Source organism: Rhipicephalus microplus, chromosome 7, assembly GCF_043290135.1.
Source record: "Rhipicephalus microplus isolate Deutch F79 chromosome 7, USDA_Rmic, whole genome shotgun sequence".
NCBI lineage: Eukaryota > Metazoa > Arthropoda > Arachnida > Ixodida > Ixodidae > Rhipicephalus > Rhipicephalus microplus.
The window spans coordinates 3,701,543-3,723,511 of NC_134706.1; the positions used below are offsets into that span (position 1 = coordinate 3,701,543).

General features: G+C 45.7%; 2 protein-coding genes across 5 annotated transcripts in view; one reads left to right on the forward strand and one right to left on the reverse strand.

Moving 5' to 3' along the window:
* The window catches only part of LOC119180388 (uncharacterized), a 29,002-nt gene extending 7,464 nt beyond the window's left edge, over window positions 1–21,538 (forward strand). The window contains exons 2-4 of one of the 2 annotated variants that reach the window (XM_075868486.1): window positions 9,323–9,480; window positions 14,070–14,376; window positions 16,063–21,538. In XM_075868486.1, the coding sequence (XP_075724601.1) occupies window positions 9,415–9,480; window positions 14,070–14,376; window positions 16,063–17,747 (2,058 nt within the window). In that variant the 5' untranslated portion in view covers window positions 9,323–9,414 and the 3' untranslated portion in view covers window positions 17,748–21,538. The remainder of the gene's footprint in view (window positions 1–9,322; window positions 9,481–14,069; window positions 14,377–16,062) is intronic. The other variant, XM_037431579.2, reaches the window with a different exon arrangement.
* LOC119180124 (TOM1-like protein 2) overlaps window positions 1–21,969 on the reverse strand; it is a 97,304-nt gene that overhangs the window by 50,670 nt on the left and 24,665 nt on the right. The window lies entirely within an intron of this gene.

Consider the following 21,969-nt stretch of genomic DNA (forward strand, 5'->3'; position numbering starts at 1 on the left):
CTTCAAGCTCAAGATAGCGAGTGTTCTTCTATTATGACTTATTGTGAGAAAGGCTGGCCGTCCAAGAAGAGAGTTCCGACCCATTTAGCACCATACTGGAAGGAGCGAGAAAGACTGAGTGTGTATGATGGGTTACTCTTACTGGATCGCCGCATTGTCATCCCGTCAGCCCAACGCAAGGACATTCTCGCACTACTGCACGAAGGACATCAAGGTGTCCGCCGCTGTCAAGTGCGCGCCCGCGAGTGCGTTTGGTGGCCCCATTGCAGCCAGCATATTGAGGACCTTGTGGCTCAATGTGCTAAGTGTGCTGAGACGCGAACCTTGCGTTCTGAGCCACTGTCACCAACGCCAACACCGGAACGACCATGGCAACGCCTGGGAATCGACTTGTTCCACCTGGAAGGACGCGACTACGTCCTCATTGTCGACTACTACTCCCGATTTCCAGAAATAGTCACACTGGGAACTTCATCAGCAAAAGCGGTTGTTGCTGCAGTCAAGAGTTGTTTTGCCCGTTTTGGGATACCAGACGTTGTGCGGACGGACAATGGACCTCAATTCTCGTCCAAGGAGTTCGCCGACTTTGCAACGGCGTATCGATTCTGCCACGAGACCAGCAGCCCTCGATACCCTCAGAGTAACGGAGAGGTAGAGCGCATGGTGCGTACCGTGAAAGATTTGCTGAAGAAAAGCCCGGATCCGTACCTCGCTCTACTCGCATACCGAGACACACCTGGAGTTTCGGGCGTCTCTCCAGCTCAGTTACTCATGGGAAGGAGACTACAAACTCGTCTTCCGGTTCTGCCTGAACGACTTCTTCCGGCCTTACCCAATCACGAGGAATTTCAAGCACAGGATACTGCGGCGAAGTTGAAACAGGCGAAGGACTACAATAGCCGTCACAGTACTACTCCTCTGATTTCTCTCAGTATGGGGGAGGATGTGTGGATAAAGGATTTAGGTTGCAGCGGTCGTGTCCTCAGCCCAGCTCAGCGACCAAGGTCATATGTGGTCGAGACTCAAAGTGGTGTTGTCCAGAGGAACCGTTGCCATCTGGTGCCGTTTGTAGATGACCAAAATGTCCAACAGCAAGCATCAATGGCTTCATCACCGACGCATGGAACCTTGTCATCAAATCCGCCAAGAGACTCAGCCTCGACCTCAGCGTCGGAATCATTGTCTCCAAGTGCTTCAAGTGCTTCGTGCGCATCACCTGTGCCGCCTGTGAAGATGCCTCCCTCGCCTGAAGTGCAGACGCTACCTGTGCAAGCAAGTGCGCCTCAGTGTGATGAACCTAAGCGTACGCGTTCTGGCCGTGCCGTGAAACCGCCGCGCAGGTTGAACATGTAACTATCCCGGGAGGGAAGATGTAGTGGACGCTGAGTGCTATGTTAATCCTCTAATGGATGGCGCTGTCGGCATGCGCGCGCCACCTCATGTGGGGTATATAGCAGGGGGGCAGTTGGGAATAAAGGGGGGTCTTCTTGTTGTTGCTATGAGCCATGCTCGTGTCTTACTCGGCGTCTCTGAACAACGAGGGAATGTAGGTTCCTGGAACGTAGGGGTCAGACCGCGCAGCCCGGTCACTCTCGTACGAAGAATAACCTCGTCGTTCATCTTGCTGGCGCCGACGGCAAAAGCGGGAGATATGTCCTCTTATGCCACAGTAGTAACAGACGGGGCGCGTAGGGCGCCAGGCAGGGAAGTGTGGTTGTGGTGGTGCCTTGGCTGCCATCGCAGCCAAATGGTCGTATACGACGTCCGTAGTTACAGGTGGAGTAGGTGGAGGAGGCCGTGACACGACTTCGGCATACGTAGGCACATGTAAGGGCACAGGCGGCGGGGCACGTGCGACGCTCGTCATCGACGCCAATTCGTCCTTTATAATTTCCCGCAGGTTAGGAGGGGGTGAGCGGGCAGGTGAAGTCGGTGCGCTGGCAGGAACAAGGCTGTGAAGTTCCTCTCTCACTATGGTGCGAATTAGAGCTCGCAGCTCATGCTCGCCAGTAAGACGAGTGTCATAGGAGGCGTGTGGAAGGCGCATTGAGTAAAGTGCGTCCAGGCGCTGGCAGGTGGTAATAATGTCCTGAACTGTTGTCGGGCTCTGCATGACAAGAGCATTAAAGGCGACGGAGTTGATGCCTTTCATTACTTGCCGAATACGATCGGCCTCCGGCATGTCCTTTTGGGCGCGGCGGTAGAGGGCCAGAACGTCTTCAATGTACGATGTGTACGATTCGTCAGGCCCCTGGATGCGGGTAGCGAGCTTCTGTTTAGCTACCTCAGAGCGTCCTGTAGAAGTGCCGAATATTTGACGCAGCTGCACCGTGAATGCTGACCAATCAGGAAAGTCGCGTTCGTGGTTATGATACCACGTCTTAGCAACCTCCTTCAGATAAAAGGGTACATAGCGCAGCTTATGTGCCTCATCCCAGTAATTGCAAGCACTGGTACGGTCGTAACTGTCCAGCCATTCTTCTACGTCCTCACCGCGAAGGCCAGAAAACACTGGAGGGTCTCGTTGCGAGGTACTCACGGTGTGGTGAGGCCCAGCAGGCTGAGCGGGTGGTGCGAAGAAGGCGGTAGGGGGTGGGTCGTTTTGCGCCATCACTGTTGGCAAGCACAGCCGTCGACCTGATCGGAGCTCCAGGGGTGACCGGTAGTGCACGAGGACTTGGGAATCACAGCACGCTCCACCACTTGTGAGACGACGTCAGGTACGAAGGAGCGACCGTTTTATTGTCAACCCAGACGCGCGAGCCAGCAACCGAACAAGCAGCGAGCCGCTACGATGATGATGATCACGGTGCTTTGTATGCGCAGGTGAAAGTGAAAATGATAAGCAACACAATCAGCGCTCACAATATATATATATATATATAGATAGTGTGGATAAATTTACAGTTGCCGAACTTACAATAAGGGCACATATTGTCGCGTGCTCCCTTAGGTATGAATTCGGTACATGATGAAGGCTATTGATGATTAACAGTGCTCAAACGTGGAATGTCACTGAAGCGAACGTTTTGAAAAGGTTACTTGTCTTCCTCGAGGTTTCGTCAACAGAGATGCTTTTAACGGCACTATTTGTTTTGCGTGCTATAGGTGTCGCATCAGTTGACAGATGGCGCCGAGATCGCTTGTTAACCCAATTCTGCTAAGGACAAATCGTCTGTCGTCTGCCCAAATCCTGACATTTTCGCTACTTCCGTAGTTAAAACGCTGTTAGTGTTATAGTGAACTAGAGAGTCAGTGTGTTGCGTAAAACGCAAAACTGCGTGAACAAGAATAGCTGAAGATGTGGAGTGTGTCTTATCATTAGCAGAGTGCAACGCACCGCGAATTACAATCTTCATTATCTTGTAGTCCACTCGGTCGCAGTCACGGTTCAGCAGAGCTGCTTTCCTTTTTTAGGACAATAGGCTTATTCAGTCCATGTTCTGTAGCAGGGTGTGGCAATATCCGGTTTCTGATTTAATATGCGGGCCGGAGGCAGTGCGGTAACGTATTGGCTCTCATAATATAGGTACTCTCCTAGCATTGGTCTGTGCCCATTAAACGCCCATGTCTGTGCCCATTAATGTTAAATGTTGACCGACCAATGGATATTGCTGATTTTTTCTGATGTAAATATTCACTGAAAATGACCTCCATCTCTTATTTATTTTTGCTTGGTTGCGAATATATATTTTCGCAAACGCTGAAAAGGCAACTTGAACCAGTATTTTTTTTTCGTTCATTATGTTTAACTGAGCCGTTGTTTTTTTCAACTGCCTGTGTTGAGCGCTTTTTATGTTTCGCATTACGTTAGATTCGTTATGAAGTTTATACATCTGTCCCTGCACTTTCATCTGCGGTATAGATAAATAAATAAATAAATAAATAAATAAATAAACGTCAGTGCTCGCTAATATTGCTGTAGGATCGCTAGTGATGGCGAAGTGAATCGTTACCGGATTAGCCTAGTAACGTTGCGCTAAGTGGCTAATTAAGTCTAATAACTTAGTCTATTAACTTTGGGCTAATTGGTAGTAAGTGTTGGCCCGCGTCGATTAGTGTTGCAGGAGCATTGCCAGAAATATTTTTATGGGGGGGGGGGTGAAAAACGCTTGATGTGCCTGACACGTCTTGATTCATGCCCTTGGAGGGCTGTATGTTTGTGTGCCGCGCATTTGTACGCGTGAATAGTGTGAATATATATATATATATATATATATATATATATATATATATATATATATATATATATATATATATATATATATATATATATATATTGTGTGATGCAAGAGTGAAGGCAACCTTTATTAGGCCCAGAAGACACGATGAAGCCACCACACTCGAGGCACAGAACCCAGGCGAGTCAAGTTCCCGCACCAGATGACCACTCTTGATGATGAACATGAGTGACGATGGAAGTAGATGTGCCTTACGAACACACACACATATATATTAAACACGATATTAAACACAATATTAAACACGAAAAACGAGAACGAGCCTTTAAGTATACACTTGTTTCCCTTATTCATTAACGAGGGTCTCGTACTGGCAGACTTGGTGCCTTTAGGTTGTATACGAGGGACTATTGGTCAGCTGCCAGTTAGTAATAAGTTCACGTGCTACATGACGCCAAACAGGCTCATAAAGAGTGATTGATTGATTGATATGTGGGGTTTAACGTCCCAAAACCACCATATGATTATGAGAGACGCAAAAGGCTCATAAAGAGTGTGCCACACTCGCCACCATGGCTACTAGTGGTGCTGAATGACACTCCCAAGTTTAAAAAACTGACATATATACCCAATAAAGTGGCTGGGGGGATAGCTGTCGTGGTAGCTCAAGTGGTAGAGCATCGAACGCGTTATTCGAAGGTCGCAGGTTCGGATCGTGCCCACGGCAAGTTATCTTTTCACCCACTTTTCTTTCTTCTCATTTACATTACAATTGGCCTATTAACTTCCCCTATACCTTCCTGGGCATTATTGTCTGTTAGATCTCATTAATATTGTGTAAAACACGAAAAAACGAGCCCTTAAGTATACACTTGTTTCTCTTATATATATATATATATATATATATATATATATATATATATATATATATATATATATATATATATATATATATATATATATATATATATATATATATATATATATATATATATATATTATGTGGTCTCATAATCATGTGGTAGTTTTGGGACGTTAAACCCCACATATCATACCATCAAAGTTGAAAGATTTTGAAGGGGGCCTGGCTACCAATGTAATATAGTGCTCGCCATCTGCTATTGTTACATAACACTTTATTGTTGCAGTACATAAAGTATACAGCCGAGGGTCTCAAGGTGCAATACTGCGGTAGGACGGCAAGTTGGGCCAGTTGTTTGGGATTCATCGTGTACCTGGTTTAAAGCACAACACTAGAAACGCGGGCACAAGGAAGGAGCAATGCATGTGAAAGTACGGCTCTGACTCAAGTGATCTTTATTGAAAATTGAAAAGTCGCAAATCTGGCGTTAGTGTTCACTAAAACTGCTGCATCGTCCTTGAATTAGGTGAGCAATCCTCGTTCAGTCGTCGTTCATGTGTTGCGTGTAGCTAAGCGTGAGAGCTATTCTTTTGAATTCGACTGACTTATTATGTATTTTTATTTTACCGACTAGGAAGAGTGACAGGCGACAGCTGTGCGTCCGCGTCGGGGCGGCTGTCCAGATGCGATTGCGGCAAACGTGAAGTCATCCCAACTTTTTTTATTCTTGTTTTTAATTTATCCGTCTCAAATATTGTACAAAGCTGTACAGCGCGCACTGGGAACAAAAAAAAAAAATGTCCATCCAAGTTCTGTCCCTAATTTATTAATTTTTGTTTTCGTGGTTATTGAGTAAACTAGCATCATTGTGCACTGGTATGATCCACAGGGTTATTACTGTAGTTACGCGATCGCAGCGCGAGGAATCGAGACTGCGATCTCAAGTCCGGATAAGGACACACAGAAGAAAGTCAGAACATCACCCTTGTACGGCCGTTCTCTCTTCTTGTGTGATGTCCATATGCGCCCAAATATTTTCCAGGAGAGGGCGCCCAACAAAACATTTTATTTAGTCACCACAAAGACGTTTGTAGTGTCCTGACTTCTCTTTTATGTCCGTGTTTGCACACCCAGTCTCTTTTGGAATGAAAACGTATCGACCATACGCAGCTCTCTGTTATTCTCAGTGATAACTATTTCCGCGCGTATCGGCGGCGTCTCGATATGATGGTCATATCTTTCACCGCGAACCCGTTACACAATGCAAGTAGCGCAACAAAACGGCTTGTAGTCACGTATACTTGTATGGCGCCATCCCGGCTTCAGCTTGATTAAGGGAGATAGAAACTTCGTGCATGGTAAATATTTTCTCATAATTGCTCAGTAAATCATTATAGCCAGGATAGCTGCATTAATTTACAAACATTGACGCTAATACACGCTTCAAGCGTAAACTGCAAATGATTATGCTACCTTTAAAGCGCTCATGGTGGCCTGGAAAAAAGAACAGTGCTGAGCGGCCTTCCTTGTTTTTCTCATGCACTATAAGTGAGCTCAATCGAGCGTGTGTTTTTTTTTTCAAAACTTGTTAGCTATTGATCAATTAGCTCTCCATTGTGATAGCTAATCGCCTAATATTTTTGTGGTTGTTCTATCACAGGGTATTGACTGATCTTTAAGGGACACTAAAGAGTTCCGAAACGCCTGCCGCGCTTGATAGGCGAGAACACGCGCGCTTTTAGAGAAAGTGAATGAATTCTTGAAGGAAGGAAAGAAGCGGATAATTTCCTTCTGGATGGAAGGAGGGAATAGCAAAAGGATGAGATAGGACAGGAAGAAGAGAGATGAAAGACGGGGGGAACACAGTCGAAGGAGGACGGGCACGTTCGGCTACAGCCAGGCGATCACTGCAGGCCGATTTCAAGCTGAGCGGTCGTGCCGCGGACGACACGACCGCTCAGCTTGAAATGCGCCACGCGAGTTTCAGAAAACGGGTCCAAATGTGGTTGGCAACGCCCCATTCTTACGCAGCAGTCGACATGACGTCATCAACATTGACGGTGCCCACTATAGTCCCCACGTAGTTTCCAATTGGTTTAGTCTCCTCGTGGTGCTATAGACAAAGTATTCGTCCCAAGTTTCAAAAAAAAAAGTTTGCTATAACCATGGTGCCTCAATACGGGTGAGGCATTTTAAAATATATTGACGTCACGTGTGGTGATTTTGGCGCTAAGTTTAAAAATAAAATCTTGACCTTAATTTTTCCTTGTAATAATGAGCCTATGATAGTTAAATTGAGGACAATAAAATTTGCAGAGTTTAATTTCTCAGTTTATTCCTTCGCACCGGTGCAAATGTAAAATTGTTTTTTATGTATATCTTGTACAGAGAGGCCAGATCTATAGTGTCCGACTCTGGTACCTCCTCCTGTATATTGAATTGCAATAACTTTATTTTATGGAAATATTAAAATTACTGATTTTGCTTCTGGACTGGCTCAATTTTTCACTTTAGTATCGCTCTAGATAGTCTCAATCATGATATTTTTACCGCCAGAATACTGTCCCGAATACCGCCCAACCATCTTGTGCATATGCGGCGTCACTTTGTCGTGTATACACCTCATACTACGGTTCACAATTTTTTAACCGTTCAACCGGCAGCCTGTACGACACGACCAAAATAAGAAAGCTTTACTTTATTTAGTTTGAGAACATGCTCGTGTCATAAATGCAGGCAGGAACTTAGTAACAATGTCTCTCCTGCAGCTAATGCATTACTCGAACACCATTTTACTTTGAGGTGTCGTGGACTTGTCTATGGTTGATAGTGGTTGCTATAACTGTCACATCCGACTTCCATGCTTCCTGTTGTCAAGAGCAGACGACAACTTTTTTCTTTTTTTTTCAGCCTTAAGAGAAACTCACTGATACGGCATGGTGTTTGCTTTCCATTGCTTTGGCCCTTGACTTCCACCATGTTAAGCCGCGTGATGTTGGTATTGAAAATAGGTCGCGCGCGACAAAATGATCATTAATACAGGTCGACATTGGCGTAAAGAAAACAGTGTAGAAAGAAAGCAGATCACACAAAAAGTAAGAAGCAGCCAACAGCACCGATTTAGAGTAAAGGTTCATTCGTCTGCACCGCGCAATATACACCTGCGCAATCAAAAACAAGGAGCAACACAGAAATGATAATATAAACAACTATCAGCATGGCCACAGAAAATCGTGCACATTGCGTGTGCAATCATGAGAAAGTTAATCGGTGTCCTTGTGTGACAAAGCAATTTTTCCGCTATGTCGTATTAACACGCCCAAGCATGCATCTACATCGAGGTAAGTTTAAATGTGTGAATGGGGATAAGTTTATATGTACGCTGTGGGATCCTCTGTGCCAACACAATAATCTAATATTCGAGTGCCGTACATACCACCATGGAACCAACTTAGTATTGGGCCAACTTAGAGTGTTGCTCGAAGTAAGCTGAAGTCGTGAATTTGCAATTATTAATTACAAGGTCTTTTACCCTTTGCATATCGGCGTTAGAAAGTATTGTAGGTATCTAATGCCTTCATTCGAAACGTGGGCGTTATTTCAGCAAGGATCAATGTGAACATTTCAAAACGACTTTAAAGTAAAGCGTTTACTTGCTTAGTCACACGTCAATAATCTGTACGTATGAACGCCAGGATGCAAATAATCAAAGTGTTTCTTTTTTTAACAAGAGAAAACAGATTGTGGAGGAGCGAGCCCTGTATAGAGAAGGGTGTTTCATCGGTTACTTGTTGGGCCAACTGTTGCCTCCTTCATATGGCGGCATTTACCCCACTTCTGTGGTTCTCATCCATTCACTTTACGTCTCGCATTTATACAACGCCGGAAGACAAGACTACCGAGTGTATGCGTGCTACTGTTTAGGTCGGAATCGAGTTTAGTGTAATGATAGTAATCGTAATATATTTTGCTTCCCGTCCAGACAGCGCGATATGATCACGAGGCATGCCTTTGTAGTGGAAGGCTGGTGTTCTTTAACGTGCACTGCCATTGTGCGCAGTACACGGGCCTCTATAGACCACTTTGCCTCCACCTATAAAGTGCGACCACCGCGGCGGGGATCGAACCCGCGACTTTCTGGTCAGCAGCCGAACACCCTATATGGCCACTGATACGCCGAGGAGGCGGACTAAGTTTGGTGTATAGTTTACTCAGTACTCGTTCACCTGATTTTGGGACTTTTCTACGTATCGTTGTCTCTCTTTTTCTTTTTTTGCAGTACCGATTAGTTTTACAGGTGGCCGCGTCCTCTGTACCACGCAGGTATCTTCCGCGGGTTTCAGCCGAAATCCAGCGAACGGAGTGTCCACCATGGCGTCTGGAGCCTACGCCGAGCTGCGATCGCAACAGGCCGACGTGCTGCGTCGCCTGCCTCAGGTGGTTATCATCATCATCATTATTATTATCATTATATTATTATTATTATCATTATATTATCATTATTATTATTATTATCATAATTATTATCATCATTATCATTATCATTATCATCATTATCATCATCATCATCATCATTATTATTATTATTATTATTATTATTATTATTATTATTATTATTATTATTATTATTATTATTATTATTATTATTATTATTATTATTATTATTATTATTATTATTATTATTATTATTATTATTATTATTGGAGACAGGTGGTCAGGTCAAATGGGACGGCTGGCGCATTTCCTGCAAAAAGACCATTGCTGTTTTGAGATTTATAAAAAGGCGATGGCTGATAGTTTTTGCAGAGCGATGAAATACGAACTATTCCGGCGGGGAAACCGAAACGCAGACCATCGCAACTGCCGCACAGTTCAGACATCCGGAATCAGAAAGTGTATGGCAGGAGCTCAGGCAGAATATTTTTTTGCACCTTTTTGATATGGAAAGAGCGGGGAGGGGCAGTGACAGAAATGGCTATTTTGCACCCACCTTGTGTGAAATGGCGAAAAAAACATTTTTTGGGGCGGGGGGGGGGGGGGGCGCACGGGCTTAAGTTGCCGCCTCCTGGCAGCGCCACTTATGGGTGCACGTCGCTAATTCAGGCAACGTTTCTAGACTAAGTGTAGTTAGTTCTAGAAACGTTGGCTTCGGGTGCGTGCATGCTGCGCTTGCGCATTCCCTGAATTCGGGAACTACCGCACGTGGCCCCATCTCTCGGTTGCAGCAACGGCGCCCTGCCACAACTGAATGGGAAATATATAAAAAAATCTGTCAACACGAAAGAAAGGTAGTTATCAAAAACGGCGTCCGGCTGTATGCAGCAGATACACGCTGGAGCATTCTGGTAAAATGAAAGCATCGCACGATGAAGCGTGGCACTTCCCAACCGTTGTGAATACATGTGGCCCCATTGCAAAATATTAAACACTCTGGGAGTCCATATCACAAATGTATCATTTTAGTTTCGTATTCTTTCCGCGTTGATCGTCAATATTCGCAGCGCCTCCCGGGACCGACCGTTAGCATAGTTTCGTATCGCCTCACGCGAGTCACTGATCGCTATTTCGGCCTCAGAGATGGCCACCTCCTCGGCCGTCTCTGCGTGCTGAGTTTTAACCGTAACGCTCGTCTTGCCTTCGTGATCGACCACCGCATGAGCCACAAAGCCGCGCTTAAGCGTGTAACGAGCCGCGTCAACGAAAAACCGCTTCTTTGCACTTGCCGAATTTCCTCCGCAAATCCTGCGCCCGTCCGTTTCTCCTGCCATGCGCGATACTCCGAGTGCATATTTCTCGGTAACGGAGGGACCACTATTCTGTGCCTCACCCTCGCAGGCACGTCTGCCTTTTCTCCGTGTTGCGTATGATAACCTATGCCTACTTGTTCGAGGATGTACCTGCCCATTTTCGTTTTTGAAAGTCGTTCGAATTGGGCTATGTTGTGCGCTTCTACCAATTCGCCCTGGCCGGCAACGAGGCTGCAGACGCGGCGGCTCGAGAGCTCACGAACCGAGCAGCTGCGCATGCCGCCTCTACCGAGGACACACGCGGACAAGTGTGGGAGGAACGTACGACTAGCTACAGTGAGATTACGCAGCACTACAAGCTCGCTAGGCGTAAATACCCATTACCACATCAGCAAATTAACTAAGAAGCAGTCAGTTGCATGGAGGCAACTCCAAACAGACACTTTACCAAATTCAGGGATCTTTCGCCTCTGTTACCCTGACCTCTATTTCACTGATAAATGCAAAGCATGCGATTCCCGGGCAACCCTGGGGCATATGTTATGGGAGTGCTCGAGTGTCAATGACGCAGTCAGCGGTACAAACGAGGAGGCAGTCACGAACCGCAGGGCGCGCTGGGAGGCGGCTCTGCTCAGCTCCGCATTAGAACAGCAACAATGGGCCTTCCAGCGAGTTGAGGAAGCCGCCCAAGCCCAAGGGCTTGCGGCCGATGCCTAGGCCGCGGTTCAGAGCCCGCCCCGAATTATCATCGCCGGACTCTTAATAAATGTTGTTTCTCTCTCTCTCGGAGTCCACGGGGTTAAAAGTGCGACGCTGTAATTTTGCAAAAAAATGTTTATGTGGGTCTCTGCTTTATGTAACCGGGAGTAATTTTTGGTGACTAGCTTATTCCGTCAGATGTATTTTTCCCTATTCCGTTACGGCAGGCCACCGCTGTCGCCGATGAGCCCAAATCTCGGTCATGTGATTAAGCACGCAAACCATCCCCAGTCTACAAATGCAAAAGAACTATATCACTTTAGGAAAAAGTGATGTCATTCTGGCCGTCTGCCATTTGCGCTCAACGACGCTCCGTTTCGGTTTAGCCGGTGAATTAATTTCAGCACTCTGTATTCATTACTGAGAGCCCACTTTTTGGAAAGCGGCAAGGACTTTTTGCAAGAAGTACTCGAATTCTACTATTTCACCCCGCTACGCACCTCACCTAAATAAAAAGTTATTTACTTCAGTTTCTACAATTAATAATATAATGACTGTGTATAGTAATCTTCACAAGTCTGTCGCTCTGAAAAAAAGTAATTATACAGGCAGTGAGCAAGTATCTCATTTCGCTTACTTTTGACGATAATCGGGCGCATTTGTTGAAACAGCCCTTATAGGTTTGTACTTGAATGGTCAGATTTAGTGCAAGTAACATTTAGAGTGTCACGGTATATAGATGGATGATAACGCTCACATTAAAGGGAAATTTCTTTTATTATTGATGTACGAACAAAATATGAGAAGGTAGGCTTCGTTAAAGCCGGGTAGTCCAACATATATACTATGGTAGAAAATTCTTTTCGGGACTTCGTTTTTCGTGGCATTGTTCTATTCATGAATGTGTTCTAAAGATAGAAAAAAATATATAGCTTTTTACAAACAAAAAGTTTGCCGATTTAAATACTTAGACAATTTAAATACTTAGACAGAGGCTTATATAAGTTACCCTGACAATAAAATAGACGCACAACGTAAGTGCTATAAGGATGCATTTCAGAAAATGCCAAAAGAGCCGTTTTTAATCGAGCTCATCGCTTGTACGTCGTAGATGAATGAATGAATGAATGAATGAATGGCTCTTATAAACTTTAATAGTCTGGCATCTCGGATTCAGCCGAAAGGCTGTTTCTGAGTCCACAATTTTCTAATCAATTCATAATTGAGTGGTCTGTTTACTTCTACGGCACTTTTTCCATCTAAACATTTTATTCAATATGATTTTATCAACTCAATTGTCTTTGTTTTCTTAATAACGCACGTGATAGCACTTGTCACAGCACTTCTTTTCATGATTGTTATTTCAGTTCATTTTATTTTAACTTATATTGATTGAACTATAAGTTCTTCATCTCTTAATTCCACGTGGTGGGTATGAGCTTTCAGAGATAAAGGTATGTCTCAACAGAATAAAACCCTATGTCTGGATGGAAGATCGTGCTTGGGTCTAAGCTCCGTATGTCTCAGCAATGGCGGTGAAATAGGGGAGTCGGGTAATCCTATAAAGGTGCTCTCGAAGAACACCTTTCGAAGATAACAAAGGCCTTCGCGAGATTCCACGTGATTTGGGACGTGACGCGTTGCGTTCGCTGCCAGCCGCTTTTCTGCCCCTCTGACAATTGAAGTGTCACTATGCATAGACCTCTGCTATAGTATATATAGGGTGTGCCAAACACGTTACTGTGGTCTAGTGCTTATGGTGCTCTGACCCGCATGACATGAGATCAAATCGCGCTCGTCGGGGCCGTTAGAGGCGAAAATGCTTGAGACCAGTGGGCTTAGATTTAAGTGCACGTTAAAAAACCACAGGTGGTCGAAATTTTCAAAGGCCTACTGCGTCTATCATAATCGTATGGTGGTTTTTGTACGCTGAACCCTAACAGTTATCAAAGCAGGGTGTCCCAAATATCACGAATAATAATAATAATAATAATAATAATAATAATAATAATAATAATAATAATAATAATAATAATAATAATAATAATAATAATAATAATAATAATAATAATAAAGAGGAACGTCGTCACGGGTTGCACATATAGTACATATTCCTCCCAGTATGCTCTACTTCTAACTTCTTCGTTAACGAGATTCCGTTAATTAGTCACTGTTGTGTTTCTAAAGTACATACTTAATCGTTCATGTGTCTGATTGATTGATTTGGGGGGTTTAACGTCCCAAAACCACCATATGATTATGAGAGACGCCGTAGTGGAGGGCTCCGGAAATTTCGACCACCTGGGGTTCTTTAATGTTCACCCGAATCTGAGTACACGGGCCTACAACATTTCCGCCCACATCGGAATTGCAGCCGCCACAGCCGGGATTTGATCCCGCGACCTGCGGGTCGGCTCGTTCATGTGTCTTGAGATGTCATTAAGTTGGTCAAAATTTCCGGGTTGCTCCACTACGGCGTCCCTCATAATCATAAGGTGGTTTCGGGCCGTAAAACTCCACCCATTATTATTGTCGATTGCCGAGACGAGGCACCACAGCTCGACGCTCCTCTTGGCGCAGGGCCTCCGCACCTGGACCGACGAGCTGCTGAAGCGGCAGGCCCGCGATCTGACCTTCCACTTCCCGGACGACGTGACGCGACGCTACCTGTACGAGTCGTGGGTGAGCTACTTCGGAGGCGAGGCCTGCGTCGGGGCGTCCCTGGACCGGCTCGTGCTCAACTGCATCGTGGCCACGCCCTCGCCCTCGAACCCCGCGGTGCCCCTGTTCGTCGACATCGTGCTCGGAGGTGCGAGCCCACAGGTAGCCGACCGAGGCAACAAGCCTGCAGCAGGCGCCACTCCTCCGAAGATCGTCGTCTCCACAGGTTTCTCGTGGTTTCTTTATCAATCAATCAATCAATCAATCAATCAATCAATCAATCAATCAATCAATCAATCAATCAATCAATGAATCAATCAATCAATCAAGTTTATTTTTTCACAATACACTCTACAAAACAGGCATATACAGGAGGAGGTATCGAAGTGTAAACTGAATTCACCTCGTGTAGCGTGACTGTAAACATAAATATTGGGGACAACGGTAGCAAGGCTTAGTGCGTTACAAAATTTTAAATAATGACATACAGATATACGCGAACGATGATATTAACGTCAACAATGCATCGGCGGTAATTGAAACTAGGTGCGCGAATACGCGAATAGATGTGCTCATGGAACGCGAGAGGTCACGGTCGATGGCGGCGGTGTCAACACGAGTTTACCAAAAACAAAAGTTATCATGCAGTGACGTTACCATATGACGTCATGAAATTGAACGTCTCTAGAAATTTGTGACGTCGTCGTGACATCACCATGGTTACGTACGCGACGTCATATGATGACGAAGGGATACGTGTCAGCGCAAACAAAGAAACGAAGACGCGCGAAAAGGAAGCAACAAGATAATGACGTAGCACGTAAAATATGCGAGACAAGTGAAGGGACAAAGGGCGAACCTTTCCGATTGTTGTCAAGAAGCAGAAATGTTTGATCTTTTTTTTTCCTACCGTATTCGTTTGACGTGGACAAACTCGTACAACAAGTATTACTCAGTCATACGTATGACGTCATCGCACGTCATGTTCACTCGGTCAAAAGTGAGCCGATCTCAGAGGAAGTGCACGTCGGAAGTGCAGATTTTTTTTGCGCAGCTTTGTATCTTCCAGACTCCAGCACGCCTAAATTTAAGCAAACGGGCTTCAAGTATATTCGCCTCCATTGAAAATGCGACCGCCGTCGATACCGTGACTTGCGCGTCAACAGTGGAGCACCATAGCCACTAGACCGCCGTGGCTGGTCGATTTTGGAGTCAGTGCTGAACCGCAGTAGGTGCAGCAAGGTTTTGGCAGCAGAGTCGATACAATCGACTCAGATGAAAAACATGGGTTTCGCTTTGGGGTCATCTTAGGAAAAGGACCCAGTCACTTTTATGTGGCGAGACAGCTTAATTCTTGCCAAGGCTGGGCACTTAAATATAGACCACGCTGACTTATTGAATGGCGCTAAAGAAAGAGTAACAAGAATAGAGAAGAAATCACACCGTCCCATACGTATTTACCTTTGATGACTCGAAGGCGAAAACCATATTTACTTCTTTCGCAGTCGATATAACCGGTCACGCTCAGTTTGCTAATGTTGAGCAAATGCTCGATGACATTACCCAGTGTGGATAAATGTTGACTCTTATCTATTATAACAGCAACGTCACATTGATTGTGCATCGCTCCGGCGACTGAGTTACCTACCATTTTTCTTTCTAATGAATTTGGTAGCTTTAGCAATGTATCACAAACTTTTACGCTTAAAATTCGGCTCCTGGCTATTGGTCATCACTCTATACCTTGCACAACAGCCGTAGTCATAATGTTTCTACAGCTCTAGAATTACTCAGAATCTTCTTTGTAATTAGGTTCTCTTGTGAGAAGCGCACTTATTTGTATTGTAAACTAGTGGTTGTTGGCTACTATACTGGTGCTCTATAGTCACGCAATTCCCTCTTTTACCTCCAGGTGAGGCGGGCGTGAAGGATGTTCGTGTTGCTGCGAAGGATAAGAATGACTCTGCCGACGAGCAGAAGGACACGACTTCCAAAGACACTCAGTCACAGGGAAGGGCTCAAGACACAGACACCACGACGTCAACTAAAACTAAAGTCGAAGACAAGAAACAAGCCGATAAAGACAAGACGAACACCGTAACAACTAACTCGACAAACACCGATGAAAAGGATGCTACGCCCGCAAAAAAGAAGCCCGAAGGCGCAAAGAACGTAACGAGTGATGTCCGAGACGACGAGAAGGTATCCAAGACTTCCTCGCTTGAGGTCGCGGCTGGCCCGGCCCACCAGGACGACGCCAAGAGGCTGGTGACCTCGCAGTCGACATCTAGCAAAGTCGTCAAGGTGTCTTCGAAGAGCGAAGAGAAGGAGAACGTGCCGGCTGACGACACGTCGTCGGTGGAATTGCGCCGTGGAGCGAAGAACAGCGCTTCAAACAACGCCGTTCACAACAAGTTCAGCTTCTTCAAGTGGCGTCCTTCGAGCCTCATAGAACGCCGAAAGAGCAGCGTGGGAGGCGTCAAGTTGCGCAGGAGCTTGATGGAGACCACGAGCGCTCCACTTCCAAGAGAACGCGGCGCCGTCATTCGGCAGCCGTCGTTCGCGGCTCCCAGCGCACTCAAGTTCTTGATATACCTGTCTAAGCTATTGGAAACCAGCAAGGAGAACCGTGAAGCTTTGGACGAAGCCGGCATGATCATCGGCTTCTGTTCCCTGATGCTGTCCCTGGTATCCTTCAAGACGAGGACTCAGGTGGAGTCGTACTTCCGAGACAGGGTTGGCGGAGTACTCTCGACCGTCGTGCCATCCGCTTCCTTCAAAGGCGTGGTTCCCGTCCCAAACCGCCGCTTCCTGGAAGTCCTCCACGAGCAGCTGACCCGAGGCTCGCAGCTTCAGACTCATATCAGCGTGCTCGCCGTCTGCCAGTACCTCTACTTCAAGGAAGCTGGGAACGGTAAGTTTCCCGAGCTCGACATGCGCTTCCTCAAGGAAGGGTACCTGAATCACACGATCGGAACAGGACTCGGAACAGTGTCCCTGCTGCGAGCCCTCCAGGAGAAAACCAAGCTTAACCCTGCCGCCATCCTAAGATTCCTCAACTCGGACGTCACTCGCGAATCATGTGAACGCGTCGAGGAGTTTCTCAAGCACCAGAAGTCCCTGGCTGCGAAGAAGAACGCCGGCAAAACTTTTGGCAAGCTTACAGCGCAGCAGCAGCAGCATACGTGGCCATGGTGCCGCGTCATTGACCAGAGGCAGTTCTCGAACCTGATGACGAGGGCCAATGCGTTCTATGCCGTGCGGGTCGTCTGCTGTCTGAACCCGCCGCCGGAAGACCGGATGTGGAAGTGCGTCGAGTTCGTACCGGAAGAGGTGAAAAAGCACGAACGCGAGTGGGGAGAGATGTTCCGGCGTCATCTGAAGGATGGCAGCATTCGCAAAGCGAGCGATTCTATGCTCAAGCACCGCGAAGGCGAGTGGGCACGAGCTCTGGACGCCATGTACTTCGTGGAGGACTTCGAGCTTCTTTCTGTCGGCTCGTACAAGAAGGGAAAGTCGTCGTCTACAGGAGTCGACGGTTGCGGAAGGGAAGAGACAGCGCCTGCGAAGATGGTGACAATGGCAGGTACTGCGTAGCTGAAATCACTTTGAGAAACTGTGAACTAAAACGAGTCAGGTTTCGCTCAGTTGCTACTCCTTTCGGGAGCTGAAACCCTGCGCACTATGAACCTCGTCGCCATGCGCCAACTCTCTTGAGGCGCTAACCGCGCAATCAAAAAAGGAGGAAGACTACTCCGTATACTTCGCCGATGACAACTTCGACGTGTCGACCATTCGCAAATATGCGGCATGATTCGTCTGAGTTCATACGTTTTGTCTTGCCCACATGGACTTAGTACATCGTGTTTCGACTGTGTTGGGAATCGAAGATGTGTCAGGCGTAACTCCTTCCAGTGGAGCTGCGCTCAACTGAGTGGCTGTCGTACGCGTATGTCAAGCGTTCAATGGTTGTGTGATTAACTTGCGTGCACTCATTGAGTGCGTTTATTTTCTAACCTGTTTAACCGTGTCTATAGGTACGAATATAGACAGAGGTACAAAGCCTTGCGTAAGCCAATAGCATGCCTTTTACATCTGTCAATCTGTCTAACATTCCGCATCGACTATTTTGATGTTGTGTTTTCCTACGGTCACGGAACTCTTGCGCCGCTGCGTTTATGCTCAGATCGCTAATATTTGGGTCGTTTTGGTTTAAAGTGCACTGTGGCTTCAGCATGAATAATCCTCCGCAATTGCAAGAAACGATGGCGACCATGTTTATGTGCAGCATGCGTAATCAAGATGTGCACGTCATCTATCCAGGGGCATTTGTGCACTAATGTTAAAACAAGCTCGCATACGTCGTACCGAATCCATGTTTGTCTTACAATATCGTTGAATGTTTCCGCAGGTTGTGGCCACGTGTGCAACTTGTAAACCGCTTAATCGAAAGTCGTTGCACCTATGGCTCTGCAGGCTTCCCACTCCTTGGCATTGCCTCGGCATGAATATCTTCGTGTTCCCAAGGGGAGAATGTATCTGCGGGACGTGTCACCTGTCTAGCCTATTTCAGAGTGGAGAGGAGGAGAAAGAACATAAAGAACGAAAAAGAAAGAATAGAAAATGTTACATCAACAGCACACCATGAAATATTGGCTTTTAGTTCCGATTGCACGGCCAATAATTACATGGACTATAATTACACAACCAAGACGAATCCGAACCATCTGCTAAAGTACGTGAAGAACATGCACCGTTACTCTCTTTAAGTGCATGCAGAGTGTGAATATACGGGTCCAAGTTATGGTGTTGGCCAAGCGCGCGAGAGCACTTTCTAGTTTTCATTATGCATGCTGTGGTGCATGTTGCGTCGCCGTTGGGAAGTGGCCGGTGTCGCATTGTTGGCAGCTCCGCAGTATGTTGTAGAAATACGACGTACACGGTATGCGCTGTATCGAAATCTTCAGCATTGCACTGTGCGTGATTGCTGTAGCTTGTCGCTCCTGCAGTTCCTATACGACACACAGCGCTGTCTTATGTGAAGCGCTCTCGTAGCTATCGTTAATTGCGAGCTGCATTCGCAGGGTACAGATAAACATACATATAGCCACATTTTTAATCGAGATATGTTATTTTTGTCATGACGCTTCACAGTTACACAGGAGCCTGACAGATTTACGGACGTCGCTATTTTTAAAGTGAAGCGTGAAGTTGTAAAGCTATGGCTCGACGCTTATAGGTCACCGTTGCTGTACTTTTTCACAAGCTGGACGACCTTCAGCGCAATGCATGGTTAGTTATCACATTTGTAAAAATATGTATTGTAGCATTGAATGCGAGATAGCTGACCGAGCATTGCACCGGGGCACCTTTCTAGCTTAGCAGATTGTTCTGCATTTTTTTTAGGACTTCCGTTAGCGTCACTTCAAGGCGTTCCTCTCCCCCTTGGCGTCACTTTACACTTTCTTCGCGGTCATGCTTGGGTATCGTTATGAGGCTTTCGCAGGTGCCACTTCGAGGAACTATAATCTGCTCTCAATTTCACTTCCGGTCCCAATTTCCGGTCTTCACTTCTGTGTCATACTACCGGTTTCACGCACACCACCAAGCATTGTTAATTTTCTACTCCGGATTTACGATTAACGTACGTCCAGTCTACGCTTCACATCCGGTTAAGATTCTGAAATAAGGCTATAAGTTATGCTCAAATAACATTTAATTAAAATTTAATGTACACTTTTTAGCATCTTTCCTACGTCCCCTCAATGCCTCTACCTTTTCCCGACAATCACTCATGAATCACTTTGCACTTTAGCAGAACATGTCTTTGAAACGTTGTCATTATCGCGATCCTTCATTGGTGTGCTCGCTTTAGTTGTTCTGTAGACTCTCCATTGAACAGAAGTGGTCATTCACAAAATGCTGGAGACATACCGAATGCAACGTTTCCAAAGTACGCATGGAATGAGGAGAGATCATCCCTATGACACGGCTCTATAGGCTGTAAAACAGCCGCAGTGATGCTGTAATGGTGAACGCTTCGCCGCAGGTTCAATTTTTTTCTGCTCGGGTCTCCATTTTTCTGCTCGGACTTTTCCTGCTCAGAGAGAGAGAGAGAGGGGGAAGGAAACGCACCTGTGTCCTGGGACATCCGCGAAGATTAATTTCAATGTTGGTACTGGTTCATTACGCAGTTAAATTTATACTTTGTCGTGCTTTTCATATTTAGAGTTACTCGGGTATATTTATGTGTTATGATATAAAGGTAAACATATCTCACAAATGTACTAGTGCAATTAACTTTCACTGTCCATTCATCCAGCATTGATCCCCACTGAAGCTTGCCGCATAATTGAAAAAAAAACTAATTGAAAAAATTCCTTGATTTCCCAAGAAAATATATGTGGAAAACTTACAGGCTCCGTATGTAAACATATGGAATAACTGGAATGGCATACGGAACGTTTCGCGAGGTGAATTTTACGTTAACAGACAATCCTTCAAAAAAACAAAAAAAAAAGAATTTAGTCTGCAACTTCGAGCTGCTAAGGGGTGCATGATGATGTTTCCTTGTGAAAGTGTCACTACAGCGGCATACAAATACGAAACACAGTGTGTGCAGATTTCTGCATTTTTTCGTGAAGTGCGTAGAGCTGAAAGTTGGAGGTTGCTCTCGGGTACAACCATATCCTGTCTCCTGTCGTACGTACTTCGATTGATATTTTTTTAATATAAAAATTCACAGGGTCCTTTAAGCTCTGACACTGGAAGGCGAAAGCAATCTTTTCTTCTCGGTCGATTGCATTGACCCTGCTGCGTCACCCTAAAGTTTTCTACACTTAATGTAGTTTTCCGCTGTATAAAACCAGGCGCCTCACCTGGTTTTATGCTGCCTCCATGATGAGTCCACCCTTGACCACGCTATACGATATGTCATGTGATGACGTCATCTTGTGACGTTACGATGACATCGTAAAAATAAATAATTTTGGTGATACGTCATGTCACAATCATGTCGTATGTCATGATCACGTGATTTTTTCCATTACTCGTATTGACGCCGCCAACGGTGGAGGCCGAAGCCGGTGAATTTTTGTTTTGGTGAGGCTTCAGAAGCCTTCACCTTAAAACATGATAAATTCACGCGTGAATTAATAACTTTCTTTCTCCGGTGACACCTTTTTGCACCTAGGCACCACCTCCCTACACTCTCCACGGTTGCGTTATAACATTCCATTTCTTCGAAGTCACCTACAAATGGAGACTTTTTGTTGTTTTGCGTGTGCCACAAATCAACGAGTGCATTCTGCACACCTGCTGCCTTTTCCAGCCATTCGGCGTGAAACGACGCACCAGATGCAATAAAGTGTTATTTTTTTCACCAACTATCCGGATATGTTTGCATTGTTTGATCAGGGGCAAGTTACCCGAACTTGAATTTGCTGATACTCAGAGTATGAAAGAAGTGAGCTCTTCGAGCAGCGAGATCGTAGTAAGTTTTCACAGCGAAAGTGTCTTTGTGAAACCAAGTGCCATCGGCGTCCGCCATACATGACGATCGCTAAAACTCACGTGATCTACCGCGTAAAGAGTGTGAAATCGACGATCCTAGCCTTCAAAGACACCTACGCAAGAAGAGTAGTAAGTAGTGACGACTATTCTCTTGTGGGCGTGTCTTAGAAAGCTGCGATCGTCGATTTTCCAAGCTGTGCACCAATAGGACCGGCACCAGGCGCTTTTGCGTACAGAAGGCGCAACTGAAGTGTGAATAAAGAAACGAAAGGCAGGTCTCGCACATTATGGGAATCAATGTTATGCG